General features: G+C 47.0%; 1 protein-coding gene across 1 annotated transcript; it reads right to left on the reverse strand.

Moving 5' to 3' along the window:
• Positions 1 to 4,733: 4,733 nt before the first annotated feature.
• On the reverse strand, positions 4,734 to 7,044 carry CYCS (cytochrome c, somatic). Its single transcript, XM_084896398.1, has 3 exons — positions 6,915 to 7,044; positions 5,508 to 5,684; positions 4,734 to 5,410 (listed from the first exon to the last, which is right to left on the reverse strand). Exons 2-3 carry the CDS (start codon positions 5,674 to 5,676, stop codon positions 5,262 to 5,264), a joined length of 318 nt encoding a protein of 105 aa, XP_084752524.1. The 5' UTR covers positions 5,677 to 5,684; positions 6,915 to 7,044; the 3' UTR covers positions 4,734 to 5,261.
• Positions 7,045 to 11,433: the final 4,389 nt, after the last annotated feature.

The raw sequence follows: 11,433 nt of genomic DNA on the forward strand, positions 1-11,433 counted from the left end.
CAACCAATCGAAGTGTCCCCCTCACAGGGATGTTTCTGTCTTTCCCTCTCTTTCAAGCTCTCTAAAAAGCAATGGAAACATATCCTCAGGTGAGGATAAAAAAGGAAGACACCTCTTGAAAGTGCCTTAAAGAAAGTTGTCATTTTTTCATGGTGAAGGGACTGGAGCCGGTGTTAATGAAAATACCTTGGCGGCTGTGACAGTGGTAGCAGCAGCAGGGTGGTGGGGCTGATCCTTCCCCTGATCAGCGCAGTCACCTCCCGCAGAGGAAGGCAAGACTGTGGCTTAGGCCGCTCCCCGTCAGAGGACATCTCCTGAGGGCTTCGTCTGTGAGAGGGGGCAGGCTTGGCTGAGGGACACTATCTCCCCTGCTCCCGCCACAGTGCATGATTTTCGTGCACCGGGCCTCTAGTAATAATAAATGTCATTCCATCTAAGCATTGCTTGGTTCTTCTCCGGTTTTCTGTATCACTCTCTTCTAAGGCTGTTCATTATGCAAGCATCCCTGAAGAATCACCCAGACATGGCCTTGTTTTCTAGAGCAGTACCTCCATCTATTCATAAAATTAAGTAGAACACGAGAGAATCCTGGAGAACAGTCCATGAAACAAATGACACACTAAGAGGCAACACATTTTGGTTCAGGCAAATATTTTTTTTTAGCAGCTTCCTCCCCTAAAGTATTTCAGAAGCCAGTGAAGCTCTCCTGTTTCTCCCCCCCCCCCCCCAATTTTTACTTTGACAAATGTCTTGTCTATACAATCTGAGGGTGGGACAGAGTGGGACGCCGGATGGAGGTCTGAGTTAGTGCCCTGGATATAGGTGTGAGGTCTGGGCCCCAGATGGAGCCAAAAGTTAGCTACCATTTGAGTGTTTACTGAGTGCCAACGTGCCAAGTTCATTCTATTGTTTAATTCTCAAAATGACATTAAGGGTAAATATACTTACTGTCAGTTTACAAATGAGGAAACTTAAGGCACAGAAGGGTTAATGTGCCTAAGATCCCATTAAGTAGCATCAGCAGAGGGTTCAGACCTTGAGCTATCTTCCTCCAACACTCACTAGGAAAAAGGATCAAGTTTTCATCTTATAACATGGTCTGTCCCAACACAGGGCAGGTGACTTAGAAAATTATCTATAGATTTCTCCTATTATCCCCAAACTAAAAAGATTTGTCAACTCAGTGCAGATGTAGTGACCGTGTCCGATTTTGGTAGTGACAATTTCACTAAACTTAAATAAAAACTATGTAATTTCTAGAACGGATGCAGTTTATCTGTTTTGTTGGGAGTGGAGTTCCAAGGCACAGAAAAGAAAGCCAGCATTCAGGTCTTCCAGTTTCTAAGGGAGGGGAGGCAGAGGACAAAGGGGATGGAATGGACATCAGATTGACCACACTGCAGCATATGTAACATCTGGAGCTGCTGTCTGGTGCAATTGAACATCCTGAACCATATCTAAATTAAGAGCATTTTTAAAAAACATATTTTATTGATTTTTTTTTACAGAGAGGAAGGGAGAGGGATAGTTAGAAACACCGATCAGTCACCTCCTGCACACCCCCTTCTGGGGATGTGCCCACAACCAAGGTATATGCCCTTGACCAGAATCGAACCTGGGGCCCTTCAGTCCACAGGCAGATACTCTATCCTCTGAGCCAAACCGGTTAGGTCAAGAGCATTGTTGAAGGTAAGGGATGGTGAACAACCTTCCCTTTGATCAGAAGTAGAGAATTCATTATCTGAAATGGGATGCAAGGGCATGTGCTATGAGAAGGGAAGCTAAGGGTGAGATAAGCTTGAACATGATGAACTTCTACATTAACCCCTGGGAAGACTGAGGGAGAACCTATATACATAAATGGCTAACATGCTAAGTGTCCGACCATCTGTGTAATGATGTCACATAGCAACACCAGCTTCCTCTCTCTAGCAACTAGCCTCCTTGAAGTTCTTCTGCCTAGGAACACAACTTGCTTTATAGCCAGGTGGAAACACACTTTAACAAATGTCTGTAAAGCATTTTCCTGTGCCTCATCTCATTTGATCCTCACAGAAGTCCTGGAGTAGGTAGATAGGGCTACTCAGTGGAATCCTATTTTCATTAGCTGGAAAATGGAGATTTAGAAAGCTTAGAAACTTGACCCAACTGAAAAGAAGGAAGAATGGTGGACCTTGAAAATGACTTCAGGTTTTCTCACTGCACAGAATGTAGTTAAACACTGCTGCAGTTACATCTTTTACCCTTTGTTCTACCTGTGTGATCTACAATAATAATCTGCTTCCTGTTGATATTTACTGCTGTGTTGCTAACAATTACCTGAAAGAGAAGTTGGGGTGCTTTATTGGGCTGGAAAAAGTTTATCTAAATCAGAAAGCTGGTCTAATTAAGCATGTTTAGTGTGTGTGTGTGTGTGTGTGTATCTAAGTTGACCTGTGCATGCATGATACATACAAAGCTCTGGCTAGCTCCAATCGCACACGTGTTTCTGCATGAGAAAGGAAGAGTAATGACCTGGAAGATGCCAAGACCACAAAGCCACTGTGGAAGAACAAGCAGGCTCCACCTGGGAGGGCTGCAGATGCAGAGAGCCATTGCTTGTAGGGAAAGACATGTGAGTTCTGTCATTGTCAATCATGAATTTGGTTGACACTTCCATTATAAAGGGCGAATAATGATAGTTAGATTTCTTCTAATTAATTTCTTTTCAACGTGCACGATTTCGTGCTCCGGGCCGCTAGTAAATATATAAAAGGAGACACAGCGTGTGCACTGGTTCAGTTGAATCAGCAAGAGAAATAAAATGAGAGCTGGAGGGATATGAGGTGGCAATCAGATTGGTGGAGTGGGATTTCTAATTTCAGAGGTGGGGAGGTTCTTAAAGCAATGACAAGTCTAAATTGCAACCAATCATGGGAAAAGTGCTGAGAAGAGTTAAAAAACAAAGAACGTTTGAGGCTACAGTGGCACTAAGTATGAGTCATTCATTCACTTGTGTGCAGCTATTACCATTACAAGGAAAGAAAAAGAGAATGGAGTAAGGAAGCTAGGTGCTGAAGTTGTAGTGTATGATCAAGGTCCATAAGTACAAAGGGTGAAGGGCCCATAAAGATGTCATGAATCTCAGAGGCAGTTCTGCGTGAGAAAGGGAGAGTAATGACCTGCAAGATGCCAAGACCACAAAGCCTCTTGTGGACACTGTGGAAGAACAAGCAGGCTCCGCCTGGGAGGGCTGCAGAGGTTCAGAGGCCTGGAGAGAGCAGTCTCCAGTAGGGAAAGACATGTGAGTTCTGTAAAGAGGAAAACAGATGCCCCAGTTTACGTGAAGTTTTAGAAGGCAGGGTGCATACATGTGATACTCCCAAAGTTAGAAACACCTGTGCAAACCTTGGCTGTAACCACCTCTGAGCCTGTAAACTTAGGTACAGAATAGGGACAGCACAGCAGGTCTGTGAATAACGTCATTTTGTTAGAAGAGATGCCATAGGAACTTCACTGTTTATGTCAAGTAATCTAGGGTAAAACTGGTTTTGTTATATGCCATTTAGCTCAAGTTGCAGAACCTATCAACAAGACTTACTGTACTTGTTCCATGAGGTAGTAAGGATAAATTGAGATGTGAATATGCCTTGTAACTATAAAGCAATTCATGTTATGGAACTCGAATTTGGGAAAATGCCTTGCTGAATTATCTGGATTACCAACAGATGATTATAGCTGTATGTAAATGAAGGTTTTATGCCAATGTATTTTTATTCCATGTGTGAAACTTAAACTCAGGATGGTAAAAAAATAAATAAAAATTATATATATAAAATCAAGGGTGTCAAATGTCCTAGAGAGCATCAGACACAGTTGAGAATAAAAATAGACATGGCAGGTCACTGCTAACTATGGGAGCAGCAATTTTTTATGCGATTTTCAAGGAATTTGACCTGGATATAAAATGAATATGACCTTGATCATAGCTTACCAGTTAAAAGCTTTCACATGTCAATGAATGTTTAACAGTAATCTTATGAGGTAGATTACTTCTATTCTCAAGATGGCACAAATGAGATTGTGCAAAGCTCTCCTGTAAACCAAGGGTTGAGAAGCTTATTCTATAAAGTGCCAGGCTGTATATTAGGCATTGTGGGTCATACAGTCTGTAGCAACTACTCAGTTCTGATGTAGCATGAAAGCAGCCCTAGAGAAGACATAAATAAATGTGGTTGTGTTCCAGCAAAGTGGTTACTTACCAAAACAGGTCCCATGGGCTGTTTGGCAACCCCTACTATAATATGATCTATTTTTAAACCCTGCATTTTACCACAAATACAACTCAGTCCAATGGTCAGAGAGGACAAGTAAATGTAAGCTAGTAGTATGATTAGTAACACTGCTGCATCGTTTGGGTCTATTGTACTTTTCAACCATTAAAATTTGAGCATCAGGCATTAAATCAAGCACATTAGCAAAATCATGATCTGTGACTTTGTTTTTAATTATCTTAAGCCTTATGATGACATAATTTACAATTTTGTGTTGATCTATTCTCTACTTTAATCCTAGCGAACTGTCAAAAGCACCATTACCAACCACACTCATATATAGTCAATGAATAGCTATTCAAGACCATCCTGAATTATAACTTACTGTTAGTATGACTGAAAGAATTCACAGAGTTTGCTACTAAATCTTGTCACGCTGAATTTTCCAAGCACCTGACCTTAAAGATCATCTATAAAATGTAGAAGTGTTAAATACTCTTTATTTGATATCATACAGAAACCACACTAAAATGCCTTTCATTCAGTAAAAGGCAACAGTTTAGATACAGGGAATTTTATTAAATTGGCATAGTTGGGACCAAAAAAGATAAAATGGTCACTGCCAGCTTATCTGCAGCCCTTCCTTTTAACAGGATAATAAACACAACTTGAAACACAAGCAAGTCTTGCAGGTCTAAGAGACAGTGAAGGGATTTCCTCAGAATTAAAACATTAATACAACCAATCATATAAACCTAAATATAAGCCAGTTTCCTACAGATTTTGAGATGGCACTCTCACCACCTCTGTGAAAAGTTGAACACTAGGAATCAAGTCCAACCATATTCATTTAACCACAAGCCAATCTTATTTAAATCAGGACTGCCCAAAAGAAATGCTCTATTAGCCATTCATGATCTGAATTCTGGTGTATGAGATCAATTGAAATATGGTACACATAAAAAAAAGTCATGAGACATTTGTAATAAATAAGGCAGTGGCCAACTATTACTCATTAGTAGCTTTTTTGAGATAAGCTATCAAGTCTGCCCGCTCTGCACTCTTCTTAATGCCGGCGAAGATCATTTTGGTCCCAGGGATGTACTTCTTGGGATTCTCCAAATACTCCATCAGAGTAGCCTCGCCCCAGGTGATACCTAAGTGAGAAGAGACGTGCTGTTAAGTATTTTACACTCTTTTCAAAGGGCTTACCATAGGTCCCACCCATGAGTTATTGAACTCTCTCCCTCTTACCTTTGTTCTTGTTGGCATCCGTGTAAGAAAATCCAGGGGCCTGACCTGTCTTTCGCCCAAAGAGACCATGGAGGTTTGGCCCGGTCTTGTGCTTGCCTCCCTTTTCCACAGTATGGCACTGGGCGCACTTCTGAACAAAAATCTTCTTGCCCTTCTCAACATCACCCATTTTTAAATCTAAAAACAAAAGCCTCAATTAAGTCTTTCCTCCAAGTAAAAATATAGTGGAAACCAATCAATCAATGATCACTTCAATGCAAATCTACAACATAAAACCTTCACTTGGTACATTTGCAATAGACGCTTTCGTACCAAAACACTATTTGGGAGAACTTCCTTAAAAACACACCTCTGGGTGGGGGAGATGAGAGATCAACCGAAGGACCTGCATGCATGCATCTAAGCATAACCAATGGTCGCAAAAACACTGGGGCATGAGGGCCTGTAGGGGAGTAGGATGGGGGGGGGGGGGGGGGGCAGTGGTAAGATATGTACACATATAATATGTACACATTAGAAACAAAAAGTAAAAACCCCCAAAACCAAAAAAATAAAACAAAACGCTCCTCTGTTTAAGTGAGGGAAAGTCTACGCCCGAGTAAGCAAAAACGGGAACCTGATTCGAAACTGTTTCCAAAGACGAGGTCAAGGTCACAAGTGAAGCTTGAAGGTGAGAATGGTAAGCCAAAAAGCGCAGAAATCCCAACTGAAAACGCCCCTGTACTGAGAGGACGACTTAAAGCCCCACTCTCGCTGAGGATGGGACCAGTCCCCGCAGCGGCGAGGTCGCGGGCCCGGCCCGCAGGGTCACCCCGAACTGCCCGGCTGTGGGCGAAAGGTCAGCGCGGGCCGCGGCTCCCAGAAGCCCCCGCCCCGCGGCGCCGGGCTCCCGGGGCGCCACGAGGTCACCCTTCCGGGCCGGCCCGGCTTCAAGGAGACGGTGACGACGACTTCCTGCGATGCCGCCCGGGCCGGCAGGTTTCGGGGTGAGGAGGCCGGCGGGGATCAGAGGAAAATGACCTGTTCTCCGGGCAGCAGCGGCTCCGACTCCCTCCGAGGAGGAACGTGGAGCGCAGCGCGCCTCCTCCCGCTGCCCCCTCCCCACCCGGGAAGCCTTACGGTCCCCGCAGCCCCTCCGCCCCGCCGGCGGGAGGGCCGCCTCCCCTGGGCTCTCCGCTCCCCAGGCAGCCGCCGGGGGTCTCAGCCAGGCCCTGACCGGGTTTCCCCGCCCCCATCCCCGGCCGAAGCCCACCGGGTCCTCACTGGGCGCCCGGCCTGCCCGTGCGGGCGCCACCCGGAGGTCCCGGGCGCAGGCCTCCAACCGCCCGCGCCCCCCGCGCTGCGGTGCGCCCCGGGGCCGGGCTCCTCCCGCGGCCACCGCTGCGCGTACCCCGCGCCCGCGCTCACCGCTCGTTAGTCCGCGCCACACGGAGGCTGCCCACCCGCCAGCCGGACGTCCCGCTCTGTAAGTCCAAGGGCACGCCGGTCCACGCCTAAAGTACCGGCGCTGGTGCAACCGAACTCGCCCCGCCCTTCTGCGGCCCGACGTGCGGCCTGGCCTCCTGGTACGCAATGACGTTGTCGCCTCTCATTGGCTCTAGCCGCCGGGGGGCGGGGCCTGCGTCAGCGGCCAGCGCGCGCACGCCCGCCCGCTAGCAGGGTAGGGTGCGCCGCACAGGTGCCCTTCCTGTGGAAGCCTCTGCGCCCGGCAGTTACCACAGTCCGCCGGATGACGTCACGGAGGAGGTTCCGGGCGGGGCTGACGTCACCGCCGGCCGGCCTCGGTGTGCGTGTGCGTGCCGCCGGGGAGGGTGGCGCCCCGAGGTGGATCGCGGGCGTTATCCCGCTAAGGTAACGGCTCCTGGGCTCGCTGACGTGTTGCCGGGGAGGACGGCGGCGTTTTGCCTTCCGGGCGACTTCCCGTCAGCTGGCGACTTTTGCCCGTGCATGGTCACACTTTCGCTTCTGGTGCCAGCTGCGCCGAAAGAGAGAGAGAGATAGAGAGATAGAGAGAGAGAGAGAGAGAGAGAGAGCGAGAGCGAGCGCGAGAGCGAGCGAGCCTGGACTCAGGCGTTGGAACAGTTGGACACGTGCACCTGACCTTTCCTCCTCCAACCCTTTAGGTCACCTTCCCAACCTCCCCCGGATGGCCGCCCCAGGCCGGGGAGGGGCACTGCGGGCGGGGCTCTGGCCCCTCCCCTGCCGGCTTTTTAATTTAATTTAAATTTTTCCTGCCAACGCCAGTCTCTTTCCCTCTGAGAACGAGGAGGGTGTGTAGGGCAGCCTCTAGGAAGCAAGGCTGTTGCCTGGTTAGCCAATCCTTTGACATCTAGGCCGGATTGCACCACATCTAACCCAGGCGAAGGTCATGGCCCAGGAGGCGAAGGTGGTTGGAGTCCATAGTTGAATGTGGGTTTGGTCACCCCAGCTTCCAGCTGTGTCCTTTCCCTCCAACCAGCTCCCCTTTCTGACGTGCTCAGTTATATTCCTGCAAAGTTTCTTCGGGACACCCTGGTCCCTCACATCCAGCCCCCGAGTTCTCGTGGATTTTTCCTCTTCATCTTTGTGGGGTCGAGCCCTGGAGTCAAAATAAGACCACCAGAGGCTGCTATTTGATTTTTTTAAAAAGCAGGCAAGGATTTATTGAACTGGCCAGGACGGCCGCCAGAGCACCACATGCAGGTGGAGTGTAAGCAGTCCTTTTAAAGGTCTAAACCACAAAAGTTTACCTTTCTTCTAAATTCTAAAGGCTGGGAACATTGGAATGTGGACCTATCTTGCGATAGCAGATAGTACAGAAGCAGAGCTGAGCAAACAATCTCTAAAGGTTATCTACAGTTTCTAGTCCTGGAGCTACCAAGTCAGTGGGAATCAATCTCCTGTGGTCCTGGGCCACAGGCTCAGGGAAATTGCCTTAGCCTCCAGGTCTCCATCTGGAAACTGAGGTAACTACCCTATTGTTTAAGCAAGTAAGTGAGTGCAGACGCCAGAATAAAAGGGTTAAAATTGGAACAGCAGTTTTTACCCAAGTATGGTCGCTACCATACTTCATATTTACTGAGGACGTATCGTGTACCTAGAGCACATCGGTGAGGGCTTTTTTCTGATAGGAATTGATACTCGAGCATCCTTTCTCCCGACCCCAAGTTAAGCAATAGATGCTAGGAAGTTGAACTAAATGACCTTGGATCCATTCCAAACCACTGGAACTATGTTTCCTGTTCTAGGCCACCCAATTTCTTTTTCTTTAAAAAAAAAAAAAAAAATAGATATTTTGCTGAAACCGGTTTGGCTCAGTGGATAGAGCATCGTTCTGCGGACTGAAGGATCCCAGGTTCGATTCCGGTCAAGGGCATGTACATTGGTTGCGAGCACATCCCCAGTGGGGGGTGTGCAGGAGGCAGCTAGTCGATACTTTTATCTCATCTCTCATCGATGTTTCTAGCTCTCTATCCCTCTCCCTTCCTCTCTGTAAAAAAATCAATAAAATATTGACTGAGGACAAGGGTGTCTATTTTTTTTTTTTAAGAATGAGAGAGGGAGAAACAGCCATGTGAAAGAATGTCCATCGGCTGCCTCCTGCATGCCCCTTACTGGGCACTGAGCCCCAAACCCATCGGCATGTGCCCCAACGGGGAATCGAACTAGCAACCCCTGGGTGCATGGGATAATGCTCCAACACTGACCAGGGCTCTTTGTGGGTCTTATTTTTCATTTCCCTAATGGCTAATGACGTTGAACATCTATTGTGCTCATGGGCCATCTCTATATATTCTTTGGTGAAGTGTTTTTTTGTCCATTTTCTAATTGGATTATTATTTTACTGTTGAATTTTTAGAGTTAATGTATTCTAGAAATTAGTTCTTTGTTAGATAAGTGGTTTGGAAAATACTTTCTCCCAGTATATAGCATAGCTTTCCATCCTTTTACCAGGATCTTTTTGCACAGCAAAAGTATTAAATTATGATTAAGACAAATTTATCCGTTTTTCTCTTACGGTATACATTTTGGTGTCAAGTCTAAGAATTATGCCTGAATGAAGTAAATCTAACAAGCATTCCCTCAGTAAGGCACACCACTGACTTCTTGTACTTGCCAACACTAGACAGCAATCCAGCACTATGCTTGGGGGCCATTTGAAAGAGCAAAATCATCAATGAAAGACACAGAAAATGTGGGGGGGAAAAAACAAACACAAAACAAAACACTAAAACGTGGCAGGAAGTAGACCACAAAAAGGACACTATATTTACAGTGTGAGAACTGAAAAAAGGAGGCAGAATGTGGCCATGTTCAGCCTCAGCTGGGGACTCTCTTGGAAAGTTGATGTCAGTGTTCTGGTAGTCTGGTTGAGGGGCGGGGGAGAAACAGCACCTCTAGACTGAGGAGTCAGTGTTTTACGAGATCCTTGTGCTGGTTCTTCTCTGCTAGGTCCATCTCTCACCCTTTCTTTTGACTGAGGACAAGGGTGTCTAAGGACAGTCTCCTCTGAGCCACTTTGCTCTTGGCGATTGGATGGGTTCCAGGGGCCCTTCCCTTTCCTGGAGGGTTGGGAGCGCTAAGGCTTCTTACTGTTGCTAGCTCCTGGTACCCCGCTATTGAGGTCCCATAACCCTACCCACATCTTTGTAAATAGTCCAAACTCCCTCAGTGGAAGCCTTGGGGGTCTGTTTTCTGCTGAGACTCTTACTGATAAAAGTCCTCATTTCCAATTTCCAGAATAGAACCCAGTCCTCAGCTATACCTGTGTTTTGCATGCCAGAAATCCTGTTTTACTTTTCTTTAGAAAATATTCCTCAGGACTTCTGCCAGGATGAAGGAGGGCAGTTACCTAGCATGTGAAGGAAGAGGGGTGGGGCATCTAGGTAGCCAACTGAGCTAGGTAGCCAACTGTGTCTTCCCCTTCACTCATTCTTCCTTGATTTACCACCCCCCACCCCATTCATGGCTGGTACTGAGTTCATACATGGCTGCCTTGTATGTACATGGCTGGTACTGAGTTCCTGAGCCTTTTGAGGATTCTCATGTGTAAATTGGACTATTTTCTCCACTGCTCTAGTGTCTCTAGCTAGTGAGGATCTATTGTTTTTATCCATCTCCTTTCCAAAATGTTCCTAACATCTCAGCTCCTATTCCCCCTATTGACCTAATGCCATACATACACACACACACACACACACACACACACACACACACACATATGCCTAAGTGACCGTTATGACCGAACGACTGGGATGACCAATCAACCAGGTGCTATGACACACACTGACCACCAGAGGGCAGGAGCTCGATGCAGGAGCTACCCCCTGGTGATCAGTGTGTTCTCACAGGGAACCTCCCATGGCCCCTTTCCCCAGGTGGCCAATCGCCTGCAGTCCCTCTCCCTTGCCGGTCAGTCTTCTCTCTGCCCATTAGTCCCCAATTGGGTGGGAAGGGGATGGAAGGGGAGTGGCTGACCAACCTCCTGGGGTCCCTTCCCCCCTGGCCAGCCAGGTCGACGGATCCTACCTGTGCATGAATTCGTGCACTGGGCCTCTAGTATATAGGATGAAATAAAAACAAAAAAGTTTGCTATAGTTTTCATGGACTTTTTAAAATAAATGAAATTATATGCATGGTTTCACTCAGTCTTACTCTGGAAGCCTCCATAAATATTTTTTGAAACTATTTCACAAGCATATGTTGAGCATATTTGGAGTGTGTTCTCTGTCACCTAAATAAGGCCAGATCCACTAGCCTTAACAACCAGCAGTTGGGAGTAGGAGTGCTGAGGATGACTTAGGACAGACTTCTGGAGAGAAGGCTGCACCACTGCTGCACAGATGGGTGGAGTGAATACCCATAGTCAGAGTGCAACTGTCTAGCCCTGCAACCCAGGGCAAGTGTACTTTCTAAACCCCCAATTCCTATACTGCAGAGTTGCACC

The sequence above is a fragment of the Pipistrellus hanaki genome (assembly GCF_964339955.1).
Source record: "Pipistrellus hanaki genome assembly, chromosome: 10".
Lineage (NCBI taxonomy): Eukaryota > Metazoa > Chordata > Mammalia > Chiroptera > Vespertilionidae > Pipistrellus > Pipistrellus hanaki.

Excerpts from the sequence above, each read along its gene's own strand:
- CYCS (XM_084896398.1), bottom strand. The coding sequence starts at position 5,676 with ATGGGTGATGTTGAGAAGGGCAAGAAGATTTTTGTTCAGAAGTGCGCC. Across the intron at positions 5,411-5,507 it reads GGATGCCAACAAGAACAAAG|GTATCACCTGGGGCGAGGCT; the intron begins GTAAGAGGGAGA and ends CTTCTCACTTAG.